The sequence below is a fragment of the Montipora capricornis genome, chromosome 1 (genome assembly GCF_036669925.1).
Source record: "Montipora capricornis isolate CH-2021 chromosome 1, ASM3666992v2, whole genome shotgun sequence".
NCBI classification, from domain to species: domain Eukaryota; kingdom Metazoa; phylum Cnidaria; class Anthozoa; order Scleractinia; family Acroporidae; genus Montipora; species Montipora capricornis.
The window spans coordinates 21,596,491-21,613,494 of record NC_090883.1 but is presented as its reverse complement, the minus strand read 5'-3'; the positions used below and the strand labels follow the sequence as shown (position 1 = coordinate 21,613,494).

The following is a 17,004-nucleotide window of genomic DNA, read 5'->3' as shown; positions in this document are numbered from 1 at the left end:
CGAATTATGGAGTTCGGCACTAAACATCTTGTCGCCCCTTTCTAAACCTAAGCCCACAGACTATTGTCCATCTAGAAAGAAAGAAACCAGTGAAGAAAGATCTGACCTCATTATCAGTCTAAATACTTACCTTAAAATGCAAAAACTGAAAATCTCCACGACAAAAGAAAAAAAAAAAACATGGAGGAAAGATAAGAAGGAGACTGGGTGGGAGCCGTGCCAATCCTTTCTGGTCGTTACTGTTTGTTGGGGGCTTGGGATTTCCTCACAATAATATGTTTGTAAAATGGCGGCTGAATCGGAGAAATGTTGGATTTTACTCATTTCATTAATTTTCTCGCAATCTACTGGCGTTCATGGCTGGGACTCTATTGACCTTGAATTATTTGACATTGTGGAAGAAGTCAAGGATAATTTCTATAATATTCTAGGGTTAAAACAAGTAAGTTTCTTTAAATTTTCGATTAGAGCTTTCAAACAATGGCTTTTTACAGGAAAATCTGCTAAGAGAGAATCAAGGGTCTTAATCGGAGTGGTCAGTTTTATTTAGTCACGTAAGGTTTTATCTATGCCATAAGGGGTCATTTTCTTCTGAGTGGTACCCAGCAAACACTTAGACAGGGCAATATCAATCGTGGGTTCACAGAGGTAGAGGTCCTATTGAATTGATTCTACGAGTGTTTTAGTTCCCGGAAGAAAACACTCCCGTCCAGATAATAAAAAAATATATATATATTTATATATATCAACGATACACAACATACGGCTTTTTCAAATATGGTTTTTGTGGTCTGTCCCAAGGCCCCATTGCAGTTTTTGTGGTTCATCTCCAAACCCTGTCTCTCACAATCTGTCCCATCTTTTCAGGGCACTGTGCAAAATGTCCAATCCCTTTCATCTGTTATCCCTCTTGGTTCACTCAAGGCCACATGGCCGAGTGGTGGTTTTGCAGGATTGAGAATTCAGAGGCCCTGATTTTCAAGTTCTTCATTGGCTACTTGCTTGAGTTCTGATGATATCCTGTTTCAACCCCCCCATCCTCTCTTTGATGGCTATAAATAGCCATTTATTTTGTCTCAACCTCATTCTACCACAGTTGGAATTCTTATAGTACATGTTATGTTTGTATTATCCTTGGTATTTGCCTAGAAAAATCCTTCAAATGGTTTCTAGTATCCGCCTTATGGACTGTCACCTTGCTCTCCTTGTTACCCTGCAGTGGAGGTGTGTTTGTGCAGCCTGGCCTTTAACCCTTAAAGGCCTGAGGCAGGGTCCGAAATTCTGTGGGTGCCAACTGGCAACTAAATAAAAATTTTAGGTCGCCAGATGGCAAACTGTGCTTGGCGAAAACTTTCGCCTTTTCTTGTCGCATGAAAAATGCCTGTTTTGGACATGCAGCAACTGCGCGGTCTTGTGTATGTGTCAAGCATTATTTTCCACTTTCATTTTAATGGACTAACTCTTGGAGAGAAAATGTATCCAACCTCAAATGCAAATGTAGAAATCCATCTGCACCTTAGTTCATTTCAAAGTTCAAAACCTTCTTTTCTTCCATTATGACAGCCGTGGAAACACGAGTCACGTTGTGTTGCAGACAAGCCACCATGTTTTTCGTGCCAAGCTACAAGTGTGTTACATTCCTCACACCAGTGCCTTGAACCTCTTTCCTGAGTCGTCGTTTTTTTGGCCCGCAAAGCATATTATTTTTAAGAGAAACCACAAAAAAGTGTGGCAGCCTGCAACGTTATGGAGGTAGTTAACAGGAAAACTAATTTCATTTTTATTTCAAAAACATTGGCAGGAGAAAAAATAAGACACTTGTTGGCAAACGGCTCTGAACTTTGTTGTCAAAGTAAACGTTAACAATAGTAATGCAAATAGCAGTGCAAATTAGTAGGTCACCTGCTAGCGACCAGTTTGTGAAATTCTGGTGGCCAGTACTCAATTTTTAGTCACATTGGCAACCAGAAAGGCACAATTTTCAACCCTGTGAGGGGGCCCAGCATTGACTTGCAAAATCATCTGGTGTTAGAGTAGAATCTATTACTGACCACTGGAAGTTAAAGGTTAAGGGAACTAGCAGCAGCCCCCTTAACCCAACTTTAGTGGGGGTTCCCTCTAATAACCAAAACTTCCTATTCATCAACTCTGGGTTAATCATTCCACAGGATGCCAGCCCAGCAGACATCAGAAGAGCATATCGCAAACTTTCTCTTCAGCTGCACCCTGATAAAAATAAGGAGCCTGATGCAGAGATGAAATTTAGACAGGTATAGTCCAAAATGTTCGCAGTGGAATAGTTTTGGTGGAGGGAGGAATGTCAAGGACAAAGAAACTAATAATAATAATAATAATAATAATAATAATAATAATAATAATAATAGTAATAATAATAATTAATGGAACTTTATTTTCACATGATACTGTTTAAAGCTGAAAAGCACGTGGGGTCATGCACAAATGAAATCAAATCAACTTGATACATATCAAATCATATTGGTTTTTGAGCAGAGGGGAAAACTGGAGTACTGGGAGAAAAACCTCTTGGAGCAGAGTAGAGAACCGAATAGGAATCAAACCCAGGCCACATTGGTGGTAGGCAATTACTCTCACCACTGCGCCATCCCTGTTCCCCACGAATAGGAAGTCGAGTTAGTATGTTAACCCATTGACTCCTAAACTGCCTCCGTTGATGAGTAAATCGTCTGGCATTAGACAGAGTAAAATCTATAAAGTTTGGCTCCGTGGAGTGAATGGGTTAAGAGAAGTGAGCGTTGCTCTCATGAAGAGTTTTTGTTCATGTCAATTTTATTTATCATAATGGCTCCTCACAACTTACACTTGTACTATTTATGGAAGAGGTTGAGTGTTTCAGAAAAGGCTCGTTTTTGGGCTGGCAGCAGGTTCTTCAGAAGAGTCCTGACTTTAGAATGCATCAACAATGTCACAGAAAAATGATACTTTTGTAAATAATTTGGAAGATTTCCTTCAACGATGCTTATCGTCATATAGCCCTTACTTTTTCATATATGTGGCACTTCAAAACCCTTTTTAAAATTCATATAGTAACTTTCATCCCCACTGCAAACTTGCTGTATAACATTCTTGTTTACATTCCCAGCTTGTTGCAGTGTCAGAGGTTCTTAAAGATGAAGAAAAGAGAAAAAGGTATAATTTTGACAGTATTATGTAATTCAGGTTGAGATAATTATATATGTGGTGACTGTGCAGGGGCAGATCTAGGGGAGGGGTACAGGGGTATCACCCTTCCTCCCACTGAGATGACCTGTGGGTTTCAAAATTAAGTAGTATTGTACAAAAATAAGCCTTTATCTTTGTTGTTTGCTTTGAAAATCTGTTTATGTCGCATGTCAGTTAAGTCATTTCTTAGGGGTGCACCCCATTCTTACAAAAATCTTGGATCCACCCCCGCTGTGAATTAATTGTCAGCCTGGTTCAGCCTTGTAACAACAGCAGTACAAAACAGTGAAATATCATAACAACAACTGAAACAACAAGTTATTGTTTTGTCTCTAATCGATCTGTGCAGCTGTCCTGTTGATTTAGGTTCACTATATGAAAGTATTATGAAACGTTTTGATTTTCTTTCTCTGATTGAAAAAAGTTAATAAGTACACAATACAAAAAAGCCAGATAGCAAACAAGGCTAAATCTGTGATTGTTTTTTCGCACTGATTCAATTATCCTGTATCATAGTCAGTAATTGCCTGTATACTGTAATTAACTGAAACTGATGGGAATGATTGATGGTTACTCTGACAATCGTTATGACAGTTACGACAACAACGATGATTGCAATGACGATGACGATGATGATGATAATATTACTGTAGCAGATGATATACGAGTTGGTAATGATGGCTGAGACATGATGCCAAATCCACCAACCCACTTCAGGGTACCGTGGGCTGTTTTGACGCCACAAAGTTGCTCCATCTCATTATGAGCATTTGTTATAAAGAATACTAATTCCTATGGACTTCCGTAGACAAGTGCATTTTATGAAATTTATTTTGCTGGGTATTTTTGTTATCACTTGTTTTTCCTTCCCTTTTTTTTTACAGATACGACATTATTTTGCGTGATGGCCTTCCTGACTGGCGACAACCGGTGTTTTATTACCGGCGAGTACGCAAGATGGGGCTGATAGAGTTTATGCTTCTTATCTTCCTCATACTAACAATAGGTCACTACATTGTGGCATGGTCCATTTACTTGGAAAAGAAATTTGAACTGGTAGGCATTTTTTAAATGAAATACTTTTGCAAACTTAGATGATGACGTTTTATGATAAGTCATCCAGTTGTGTGAGACTGTTGTGAAAACAGCTACGATTGGTAGGAATTATTATGTTCACTGAAGCGATAGGAAAATCTCAGATGTTTCATATCAAGTTAAAACACAGGGGTGACAGGTCTTCGATTGGCAATCTGGTCCCATATTAAACATTTATCAAGTCACATCATCTGTAAAGAAAAAGAAAAGAAAAAAAAAGTATTTGGAACTTTAGTTATTAAAAATGATCCAAAACTAAAACCAAACATATTGAAAACTTATTAAAACTACTTAAATTACTTCAAACACGTTCATAATTGAATTCACAAAAATCTCAGAAAATAAAGGTAGCCATCTCGTTTTGGAGACCTTTTCCATACTTCCCAGGTTCCCCTGGTTCTCTTGTCTGCCTTGAAAATATTAATGGCGTATCAGCGTATGGGATTCTAAGCTGTTATAACGGAGGTGATGTTAGATGTTAACTGAACCCCGGTGAATGAAATGAAGAGATGTATTATCGCGATGGTGACTCAGGGATACTCGGAAAAAAATCCGAGTGCTTCTTCGTTGGAGTCGAACTTACGATCTTCCGATTCCTAGTTCGTATGCCATAGGAGAATCATGGGTGCTAGGACTCGGGGATACTCCGAGAAAAAATCCGAGTTCTTCCGTCTTCGTATGAGTCGAACCAACTCGTGACCTTCTGCTTACTAGTTCGGATGTTATAGGAGACTAGTGGGAGCTTGGACTCGGGGACACTCGGAAAAAATCCAAGTGCTCCTTCGTAGGGGTCAAACTAACGACCTAGTGATTACTAGTTAGGATGCTATAGGAGTCTCGCGGGGGATAGGACTCGGGGATAATCGGAAATAATCCGAAGGCTCCTTCGCAGGAGTCGAACTAAGGACCTTTCAAAATTACAAGTCCGGATGCTCTACCATTGAGCTATTGGAGACTCGTAGGAGCAAGGTCATTACAACTCGTTATCTTATTCGCCAGGGTTAACATCCAACATCGTTACAATGGAGGGAAATTGGATGCACTGTATAAGTTTGGCACCCTTAGCCAAAAATGCTTAGCCCGTGTAATCAATTTGCTGGCAAATGATTCATCAACCTGTAGGCTCTACTTTGTAGTGTAGGGCAATTAGCACAATTATTCTTTTCTCAAGAAAGATATATACTCCCTAATGTTGTGTGGACCTCTATACCGTGATCAATGCCTGTTGCCTTTTCATCTTTCTACCCTACAGGAGGAACTCTTGTTTTCTAAGAAAAAACGAGAGGATAAGAAGCGGAACAAAAACAAGCTGAAAGCGAAGCTTTGCGATGAAGATATTCCTGATTTAGCTGATATGCTGGGTAAGAAATTGTTAATGTGGAGAGACTCTAAAATTCAAAACACTTTGTTTCAGCGAGACAAACGATTTTTCTATTTAGAAATGGTTGTAATAATTGGTATTTGCTCATTTTACGAAGGGGGCGTGCATTAGGGAGCTTAAGCACGCTAAGATTTGGAGCCACGGACAGACACCGGAAGTCAACATTTCGGGAGACAAGACAGTGGTCTCTCTCATATTTTAAGTAATCTTCTCTAACGGTGAAAAAATACTTAGCAGAATAAAGATGGACTTTATAATGTCAAGACAAGTTAAAAAGGAAAGCAGCTAACTTCCGGTTGCAGTCCGTGGCTTTAAAACGTCGCGTGCCCAAGCTCCCTCCCAATTCCCTCCAAGAGGCTTTGTCTATATATGGATTTGTGGCGTTCTCGTTTTGTCAGTCACCATCCTTGTTTCGTGAACTTCCTATGGGCCTTAATCACACGGCGACAATGTTGAGCTCCGAGGGAATTTTGTTTTGGCCCACCGAAACTCGTTGCCAAACTTTTCAACTCGAGGGTCGGGGTACAAAATCTGTTAGGGAGCTTACAAAACGACGACGCCGACGGCAACGACGACGCTAAAAAACAATAGGTTTAATGAGCAAAAACAATGGCTCTGCACGTGCGTTTTACATTGTGGTACATTTCTTTGCCGTCATCTCCTAAATGACGACGTGAAATGACCAAATTCAAGGTTCTGTGGAGGACGTTAGCACATGACGATGAATTTTCAGTTCTCTCTGTACGCTTCCAACCCACTCATACCAGTTTAATTCCTCGACAGTTACTACACATTTTTAACGCGACACGGCATGAAATAGTTTCGTAGTGATATAAATAACGCGAACTCGTATTTTTAAATGAACTCCTCGTAGCCGTCGTCGTCCTCGTTTCGTAAGCTCCCTATTGTCTATGGCCGATGTGGCCGCCGCGCTAATAAGGCTCGTTGGAAGCTTTTTTCTTTTCCGCTATGACATCATACTGATAAAGTGACTCTGGCTGCCTTACTTCCATTCAGTGGTAATAAGCTAATTTCGAAATATGGAAGAGCAAAAGAACGGAGTCGAGGTTCAGAAGAACAATGTTCTCTTTTCCGGTGAAAAACAAAGGAGAATACAAATTATTCGCCCCCTGAACCTCGACTCTTTTCTTTGTTTCGCGTAGAAATCCAAACTAGCCTATGGGCCTAAATGGCCTCTTTAACGGCAGTGGTCAATTGAGTATTATTATATTTGTTTTCCGTTGTAGTCCAAGAGGTCGGCGTTTCCAAGCCTACGTTGTTTGATTTGCTACCTTTTCAAGTAGTTAACATGTTGGTCAAGTTTTGTAAATCGCTTCCAGAGCTATATGAAGCGCTGCTGGATTATTGGAGGGAGAGAATGAAAGAAAAAGTTGAAAATGATGAAGACGACGATGAGGATGAACCAGCAGGTATGTTCCAGCACTGCGGGTAAAATTCTTCTTTTAATAACTTTCTATCAGTTAGTCAGTCACTCACCTCCTTTTCGCTTGCTCCGCGAAGAGCCTCGGCTTTTGAAATGAATAAGATTGGGATTATAGGTTTAGAGGTACGGTTTTATTGGAGCAGTGTCTGGGATACTTGGGAACTTAACCAACGACGACGGCAACGGGAACGTCGTCTCACAATATAAATTCGCGTTGTTGCAATCACTTCGTGCCTTTTTCAACCTTTTAATTTGACGAGGGTGTGGTAGTTCGTCAAAAATGACACTGGTCGGAACGGCGCTTAAATGAGAATTTATCCTCAAGTGCTGACGTCCTTCATAAAACTCAAATTTGGCCATTTCACATTGTGTTTTTTTGCAGACGACGGCAATTAAATGGGCAAAAGTGAAAAACGCACGTGCAGGGCGTGGAAAGCTTTTTTTTTTCCCACGAAATATGCATAGTTGTTCTCGTTTCCGTCGCCGTTGTCGTTGCTGAAGTTCCCTAATGGGCTAGCCACGGACAGCGGCCGGAAGTGAACTGAGTTTTTTTCACGTGACGTCACGGCGGCCATGTTGGTGAACCTAACTAATCCTCTTGAGCTCTATTATCATGCAAACGAGCTCTATTATCATGCATCATCATTCCATGGTTCGCACAATCTTGAAAAGGTCTTGAATTTTAGTACCCGCCTTAAAAAGTCCTTGAATTTGTTGAGGTCCTTGAAAAGTACTTGATTTCTTTATTAGGGCTTGAAAAGTCCTTGAAATTCACAAATTTGTTTATGCCACATCATTTTCTGAGAAATGTAGCCATTTATGACTAATAACAAGCCATAAGCGATTTACGGTGAGAAAAATCTAGGTAGAAAACGCGAAGGCGTACTTGACGCGAAACTGCATCTTCACCTCAATTTCATGCACATTGCACCACGGAAACATCATCATCATCTTAGTAGCACTTTTATGAACAATATGATTTTTCTATCTTCAAGTACTATATCTGTACCCAGATGCAACTTCAAGTCATGGCCAGTGACTGTTGTCGTTTTAAAAAGTGTTATTACAAAATATTACAGTATAAAATAATGTGATCATCCGTGGTCTATTTAAAATTTGCAAATGACTCCAATGAGTGGGACCAAGAATGTCAGTTTATTGAATAAATGTTAGTCCTTGAAAACTGTAATTTGTCCTTGAAAAGTCCTTGAAGTTCGTTTGCCTTAACTTGTACGAACCATGCATTCGGTGGAAAAGCAAGGTTACTGATCTCGTAAGTAAAAACACTCTATAGCGGTAGACGATAGGTAGTTTAAAAATCTGGGAGAGACGCACTGTCCTGGCATGTCAAACGTTCAGTTCCGGTTTCCGTCCGTTGCTCAAAATGTTAGGTGAACACTGGGGCTTATCACCAGCCTTTCTAGACAAGGGTTTGGGACACTTCATGACGTTTGTCACACGTAGCGTGCAACTCACTAGCGTGCAATCCTTGAGTTGCCTGATTTGAATAAGTATGTTAACTTTTAGAGCAGACAGCGAAACCTCGAAGGAGACAGAGAGTCAATGTTCCCCAGGACGATGAGGATGATCCCAGCTGGGAAGGTGCACCCGTTCCAAATGTCATAAACGTTAACTCGGATAACTTTAAGCAGACGTGTACTGTAGAGAAGGTCAGTATTGAAGGGTGACAAAGTTTTCCATGAGAATTAACTGTTTCAACCGTAACCAATTTTTATTCTTCTTATTACAGTCTGTATTTTTTTAAATTTGAATTTTACCACCCAGGTGAAACGTTTCACACAATAGAGCAAGCTCTAATAGGCCAGTTTCGTATTCTAACGGTTGGACTGGATCTAGCATGAAATGGAGGCTAATGCGGGCAAATTAATTTGCATTTGAAAAGATTTGCCCGCATTAGCCTCCATTTCATACTAGATCCAGTCCAACCGTGAGAATTCGAAAACGGTCTATTCCGGGTATTGTGCCATTTATAAGGCCAAACCGGGAAACCCATACCCTACTCTTTGCGGGTGGTTTACAAAATCTCGGCTTTTAGTTTTTTTTGTATCACTTTCGATGCATTTTATAATTTTGGACATATATTTATATGTTTTTGCAACATGTTTTACCGCTGATATAATTTTGTCAAGTGCATTCGCGCTATAAACACGTATCCAAACGTTTTCGTAAACGAATTGAAAAAAAAATGACGGTAGTTTTGGCAGGAGCTTGCGCTCAACTTAATAAATACTGCTGGGAAAAGGCAAAAAATATTACCTCTGCTTTACATGTCACCTCAAGCCTTTCTGTGATCGGCCAGGTTACTAAGCACCCAATTGTAAACTGTCTGTTGGCTATGAATACAATGTATGCATATTAGAATTGGAAGAATTTCCGCAATTCAAAACTGCTTGTTTCAAACTGATTATGGCTTGTCCGTCCACTGAAAATAGCCTCCTTGGCTTTCAATAATTGGGGCTAGAAATTTTTAATTTTTAATCTGAAAATTTAATGGAGCCTATATCAAACCACTGGTCCATGGAACCAAAGGAGGTTTTTTTCATTGTCCAGTTACCTCAATCCTTCTTTCAATTTGGTTTTTAGTCAGGTGAGTGGACAGATCTTGATCAATCTCTTCTAGTACGAGCGATGGCCAAATTTCCCGGTGGAACCCCGAATCGTTGGGAGAAGATAGCAGTGGAGATTGGACGATCAGTCGACGAGGTTTGTGGCGTTTTCCTGTATTACGCTCAAAAAATAGTGTGAAATCTCTCTTTCCAATTAATCGTAAAAATTACAATTTAGTGAGAAAACAAGGAGAGCCAAGTTATGAAGGAAAGGGAAAATTTAGGATTCTGTGCACTGTTTCTATGGTGATTGAAACTAAGGTTGTGATTGGTTGATTTAAACTTCAACCTTGAATGTAATTGGCTTATTGAACTGTCCGTTAACAAACTGTCCAATAACAAACTATCCGATAACAAACTGTACGATCACAACTTGGCAAGTGAATTAGTGGAAAATGGGAGTTTTTTGAACCAATCACAATCGAGGAAATTGTAATTTTTATGATTATTGATGTTAATTTGTCTTCCGTATTGTAGGTTACGAAACAGATGAAGAAAACTAAGCAGTCTTATGGAGCTCCTGTCCATTCCTCAAACACAGGTACTCGTCGGATAGATTTAAGACTCTGGTCATGAAAATTGCGCGTTTCACTCTTGGGCAAAATGATTAGTGGCTAAAAGCATGTTTTATGTGCCTTTAATCTAAAGGTAGTCTGAACTATTTTTATGGTATACTCGACAGATTATCGCGATTTTGATTGGTCAATGACGAATACTAAAAAAGTTTTAGATTGCAATACGGAAGTTGCTATGGAAACATAACCCTGGAGTAAAAGGCCTTATGCATGGTGACGTCATGCTCAAAAATTCACCACCAAGCCTTGTTTGCACGAAATTATTTACATCATCTGGACATAAAATACTCTTTGCACGTGGGTTTTCTTTACAATTTTGTTCCTTTGGGATTCATCTCAAGCTAAAATTTACAAGTTTGATTTTTGAATTCGAGGCTTGGGATAAGATCATCTAGTCAGTCCTCATCACGCATAAGGGCTATTCGTTGAGTATATAAGAAATTAAAAAAATGGTGATTTATGGTCACTCGTGATGTTTTGAAAGCTCTCAGATTGAACTCGCGTTCATACGGTTTCCTAGAGATATTTCGCAAGTATTTCTATTGATATAATCAATTGGGCAATAATATAACATTATGAGGAAAATGGAAAAGAAAAACAAACAAACAATGGCAACAAGACATTATGCCTGAATAACACACTTTCGTGTGTCAGAAAAAAAGAAGAAGAAGCAACATGTGCAGACGGATTATTTATCACTTGTTGTCTTCCAAAGTTAACTCAGCTTTCCATCTATTTATGGTCGGTAAAATGAGTACCAGTATCACTAGGGACAAGTGGTGCATGCAACGAGATTGGAGAAGTGCCCACCCCTCCCTGCGATGCCCTAATGTACAACAGGAGCTGTAAGAAAGAGGAGCCTTCGGGTTGCCGTCGATTGCGGTCGGCGTTATGTCGTCTTTTGTAAAAAGAAGTTTGCGTATCTTACTTTTTGTACGTTTAAACCAGCCCTGACAGATTCTTTGATCTTTTTCCCCCATGCTCCATCACAGCTTTTTAAAGTCTATTTTTAGTTTTGCAAAGCTATTTTAAGTTCTTGTTTCCAAGTCGCGCATATTTAAGAATTTATTACGTCATTACTATTGGCCAATCAGTTGCCTCTCTGGAAATAGCTACGTAGCTGAACCATGTGCTAAAATTAGATTTTAAAAAACTGTCCTTGGAAGAGGCCCATGCATGAGGGGTCCGCTCTCTTACCTTATCCTCTCTTTATGAAGGCTGGACTGTGATCTATCTTTTGTGGTTGAGATTGACTTACGTTGAAGTTTGAATCATTTCCTTTGCTAAATCGTATCGACATTTTTTAGTCTGTTTTCTTTGGTTTATTTTGGTGAAAGGAGAGGGCGACCTGAGCACATTGGTGATGAACAAAAAGAAAGCGGTTGTCAGCGACGACTGCTTGGATCAAGCAGACGAACGATACAAATTCGGCAGCAACACAATTAATCAGCACAACAGGACAGCCAAAGCCAAAACTGCAACAAAGAACACTGCGGAAAGGCCCGCGAGTCAGGCTGCTGCAGGGTCAGCGGCTAGCGTTAAAAGTGACAAGACAACAGAAGCGATGGGTGGGATGGGTAAGACGGTTGTTGGTGATAATGACAGCACTGTCTGGAGCCAGAATCAACAAAAGCAGCTGGAACTTGCTCTTCAACAATATCCTAAAACAGTGGCAGATAGATGGACTTGTATTGCACAGGCAGTGCCTGGGAAGACCAAGGTAAGCCAACTTCATTCCAGAATACTGCCTATTATGGGTGAGTGCTGAGAGACCAGGCTTCCGAGTGGAAGCGAGAAAGGAGTGTGTTTACGTAGTTTGTCTTGATACAAGCCTCTTTGCTTTTGTCTCGTCTTAATGCCGCTACTTGGCCACTGATAAGGAAAACAGAGTATTTAGGGTATAAGGTTGGACAGAACTTCGCAGTTTGATATGAAACCAAAGCAGCTGCAATTATGCCTGGAAAAAGTTGGTATTTGGGACTTTTTCCTTCTCCGTTTAAGTGCCCGTCACGAAAACCATATTTGAGTCCACAAATAGGGAAACGGTGGCAATGTTATGGTCTTAAACGAATTATCCTGGAATTATTATTCAAAAGCTTCTTTCGGTGCAACTGTGAACCTCCGACGATGGTTTTATGTGTTTTCCAATAAAAATCATTAGATGTGTGACTATCATCTGTCACGCCCGAAAGCAATTTATTCCCGAGCGTGGCACTCACCGGTATGTCCAGAATCGACTCTAATTAGATGCGCGCCCAATTTTGACATCCAACACGAAGCGCCCCTTCTAGTCTACGCCTTTCTGACCTATTTACAACAATAAGGAAAGTGTAAAGGTTAGGATTATTTTCAGCTTAGGGTAAACGCAGCTGTTTATCGTCACTTGAGGAGCAGCATTTGGGGGACACTTTCCGACATTAATTGTCTGTATTCCGAGACACGAGTGATGTTGAAGTTGGAGAGAAGAACAAGGGAACGTGGATCTAATTAGGGTTTTTTTTTGGGGGGGGGGGGGGGGGGATGGTTCACCCCAAGGCAGCCCACCATCAGGGATACTATACACTTTTTTTCCAAAATGGCTGCCAGTTAGATATTTTTTTGTTTTTATTCAAATGACACATTGATGCTATCCAAGACGATCAGACACACTAGGTAATATCAGCAGGGTTGCCACGGTCAGGCAAAAACCAGGCAAAAAAGGGATCGAAAATAAAGAGGAAAACATTGATGACCTTCAAAAGAAGCTGAAGCAAATTTGATTATTCAACTAAATTAGGGTCGGTAAAAATTGTTTTGAGGTCAGGGAAAAGTCAGGGAGAAGTCAGAGAATGTTTTTGTTACTGATGAGTGGCAACCCAGATCAGGGAATTATTAATAAACGAAGTCGAGAATCAAAACTTACCCGGTATGCAGAAGACTCAATGGCCCTCCTTGTTGATGAGCAACCCGTTTGGAACCTCCTTGATTTGTTTTTTACAAACTTAAAAGTTTGTATATGCAATCAGGCGTATTTTCAAAGTTTTCACGAAATTTGATGAACTGAAATACACAAATCGCAAAATCGCATTCACGAAATCCCATTCACGTGAGATCTTTTTCTTTCGAGAAGCCAGTTTAACGCTTTGTTGCTAAGCAACTTCCAAGTTATCATGGCCTTTGGGTTATCGAAAGTGCCACGTGATTAAGAACAAATGCCTGTCACAGGCAATTAGCATTCAGTAAGTTTGCCCCGTGTGTGATAAGAGGGTCACCCAACAATCTCGACCCTAGAGCTCTTCTCTTGACTGAGGGAGAGAAGAGCTCTGGGGAACCCTAAAACAAAGTGTTTTCTCATTGGTTTTCGTGAAGAACAATCAAAAGCGTCTCTAATTAGTGCATTGTAAAGTAAAGTAAAGTAAAGTAGACCTTATTTAACGTCGATAACTCGTAACAGTAACTTTTAATCACTGACAAACCTGAGGTCGACGGTGCGCTCATTTTACTCCCCCCACTCCATCAGTGCTCCGTTTTACGGGTATTTAAAGCTACGTAGCTACACGGAAAGGAAAGGAGTCGAAACAAGGATGCGAGATCCGGGAATCGAACTCAGGACCTCTTGCACCAAGGCCGCGCACTAACCGACTGTGCCATCCTTGCTCCTTGCATTCATGTTAGCACGAGGAGTGAGCAGGCGCCGTAAGGTTCAAACAGCCATTTTTTGCTATAAGAACCCTACGGCGCATGTTCTCCTAAATAGAGTTTCCCAGAGCCTTGGGTCGACCCGCGGCTCTGGTGACGAGAATGGGTCAACCGATCGAAATCTGAATCGTTGCATTAGCTGGGTCGATTGGCCTCCGGAAAGTTGCTATTTTAATCTGTGTACCAATGCATGCCTTAGATCTTATGACCATGAAGCTGTTGAGAAAGTTTTTTTCCGAAAAACTGGAAACCATGTAATTTTCTTGGAATTGTATTGGCTTGCGACGATGTTACGCATGCTGTAATTGGTCAGAGTCTCAACTCTGGTTTTTGGTTTTACGACAGTCCATCAGAGAATCTTTGCTGGCGTCATAGCCTCATTCACATAGGAGTTCAGTTTCTTACGGAAGGGATCGCGTTATCAACAAATTGGCTTCAAAAGCTAAAGATCTTTCTCTTGTTCAGAAGTTTAAGCCGCTTGCTTTAGATAATCAGAAATTAATATGATAAGCCTTAAAAGGAAAACCGATCATTTGTTGAGTGGAAAAAGCGCTAACGAGACGGTACATTCTTTGTAGAATTCAGAATTTTTATAACATCCATCTTCCAAGAGGGTTCAAGTCCTCGGCGATAGCTACCAGCGAAATGCATTAATTAAGATTACTGCAGTTTTCTTGGCTCATAGATAAAAAAAAATATGGGCAACGAGCAAAATATTGCAGACAAGGATTCCCCAAATAAACACTTGTTTGTAGACAAAAAGTTGTTAACATGTGGTTTTGGTTTGTTTGTAGGAGGATTGTATTTTACGGTATAAATTTCTCGTGGAATGCGTTAGAAAGAAGAAGCAGGAAGGACAACAATAACGGAAAGAAAGGAAACAAATGAATGAAATATTTTTATGGTAATTTATTAATAACAAATTTGAATCTATTGTCTATAAAATACATGGCACTTAAACATTCTCTGTTGGTTTTTTTCTTGTTTCTTTGTTTGTTTGTTTTTCGTGGGATTTCACGTAATACTGGGAAGGACCCGGGGGAGGTTCGGCCGAATCTCCTTAACGGAAACGAAAGCGTTTAAACGTGTTTTTCAAGCGAAGAAATTATCAACTAAGAGGACAAACGTGCTGTTATGGGATTTTAAGTTTGCCTTTTCTACAACTTTGTTTTTGTGGGTACCTCATGATTAGGTTGGTGTCCAACCAAATTTTTCCGCGTTCTCTTGTTTGGAGTCGGTTTTGGTTAACCTCCTGCCCCCTCCCCCTTCCTCCCATCCCCCCTCCCCCTCCCCCCTCCCCCCATCCCTCCTCCCAACTGGCCATTTCTTTGGACTCCCGACCGTGCTGTTTCCCTAGACAACAAACTTTGCTCCACACTGTTTCTCCTGACCCAGGTGTTTTAATTGGTAGCGGCTACATAATTACTCATGCGCAACTAAGCGCATGAGGTGTAAAATGCTCTCTGTTTCTTTTTGTTTTTGGTGTCACATTAGTGCATGTAAATTTATACTTGCATACAGTTACACACATGACTGTAACTTTACGTGGAATGGGGGCTAGGGTATTATTAAAAAAATATATTGATAGCTGCTGAAAAATGTATTGTTGTGTCAGAAACATTCATGGAAAGGCTTGAAAAGAAGTATTAGAGTCTTAAAATGTATATATGCTTGGAATATCAGTCCACTTTGTATGAAACAAAAAAGTGCGTGTTTGAAGAAATCAACCACCTGTGCCATGTTTCAAGCCCTAAAAATGTTCATCGGGTCACCCCCCGAATCATCGCTTCTTGACTGCACCTGTCCATTCGTCCAAGCTTCGTGTTTGTAGTCTTTAATCTTTAATCTTCAATCACAGTTCGTAACCATAAACACAGGCCATGTTGGTAACATACAATACTTGTATTAACATACTTTACACATTTTAGATGTACCACGTTGTTTTTCGTCACCTGTAAGAGTGAAACCAAAGTATTAAGATGTTACATTTTAAGCTTTGGGCACTCGTTTGGGTGGTACCGTTGATTCAAGGGCGAAATCTCAGCCAGCATCACACGAGCATAATTTTTGGCGTAATGGTAAGATTTTCACAAAGAATAATGGTCACATTTACGAGCATAATGTGTCTAACCCATAGTATCATTGAAAATGGAAGATTCTGATTTGCCAAAGCAATTAGACATGGGCACTGGTCATGTAAAAGTCATTCATGGAGCAAGATGTCTGGGATATTTGTTTTGTAATGTGGTAAGGAAAGCAGCACAGGCTTATTGATTTGGATTTCTTGCTATTGCATTAGTTGTGTTTTCCAGTGGCATGCAAAGCAAAAGATGAGGTAGCATGTTTTTGTCTACAATGGTTCTGAACCAACAAATGTACCTAACGTATTTTCCAATGTGGATTCTGTTATTGATCTCTTTTGTTCTATTATTAAAAGTAAATTTCATCGTTTTGAAACAAAGTATGAGGTTGCATTACGTAGATGTTTATGTGAACTATCAAATCTTGAAAGGAAACAAATAATAAGAAAGCATAAATCTAATTCAGAAATTGCAGCAACTGGAAGAAAGACATAGAAAGAAACATACAGCTCAATAGACCGAGAGAAAAAGTACAGGTCTATAGACCCATCCAAAAAAAAACAGAATCTTTCAAATAAAAATGAAAAGCATAGGCCAATGAACTCACATGATAAAGAGCAAAAGTACAAATAACGTGCGCATTAGTATAGTCTACTTAGAGCCTCTTGTTTTGGGGGAACCCTTCGATAGAATATCATTCCGTCCACGGAGGAAGGGGTAGCGTTACTCTCAGTCGTGCTTCTTGAAAAGCTCTGGCCATGTGAAAGCCTTATTTCATCTAATGAACGCTTCCCCTCCCCCGAAGCTGTTAAGTTTGTATTAGTCACTCCCCTCCTTCCTTCCCGCGTAACAATTGCTCTATAATTCAGTAATAAACGCCCCCTCTATAACCCATAAAGTTTCCCAACTTCGAGGATCTTCC

At 40.1% G+C, this 17,004-nt stretch overlaps 1 protein-coding gene across 1 annotated transcript; it reads left to right on the top strand.

Annotated features, from left to right (window-relative positions):
* Positions 1 to 263: 263 nt before the first annotated feature.
* Positions 264 to 14,961, top strand: LOC138024690 (dnaJ homolog subfamily C member 1-like). Its single transcript, XM_068871933.1, has 11 exons — positions 264 to 442; positions 2,169 to 2,270; positions 3,122 to 3,168; positions 4,086 to 4,257; positions 5,549 to 5,657; positions 6,925 to 7,107; positions 8,649 to 8,791; positions 9,726 to 9,845; positions 10,226 to 10,289; positions 11,661 to 12,043; positions 14,796 to 14,961. Exons 1-11 carry the CDS (start codon positions 287 to 289, stop codon positions 14,865 to 14,867), a joined length of 1,551 nt encoding a protein of 516 aa, XP_068728034.1. The 5' UTR covers positions 264 to 286; the 3' UTR covers positions 14,868 to 14,961.
* Positions 14,962 to 17,004: the final 2,043 nt, after the last annotated feature.

Coding starts and splice junctions, on each gene's coding strand:
- LOC138024690 (XM_068871933.1), top strand. CDS start 287: ATGGCGGCTGAATCGGAGAAATGTTGGATTTTACTCATTTCATTAATT. Junction 8,792..9,725: donor AGACGTGTACTGTAGAGAAG/GTCAGTATTGAA, acceptor TTTGGTTTTTAG/TCAGGTGAGTGGACAGATCT. Junction 12,044..14,795: donor CAGTGCCTGGGAAGACCAAG/GTAAGCCAACTT, acceptor GTTTGTTTGTAG/GAGGATTGTATTTTACGGTA.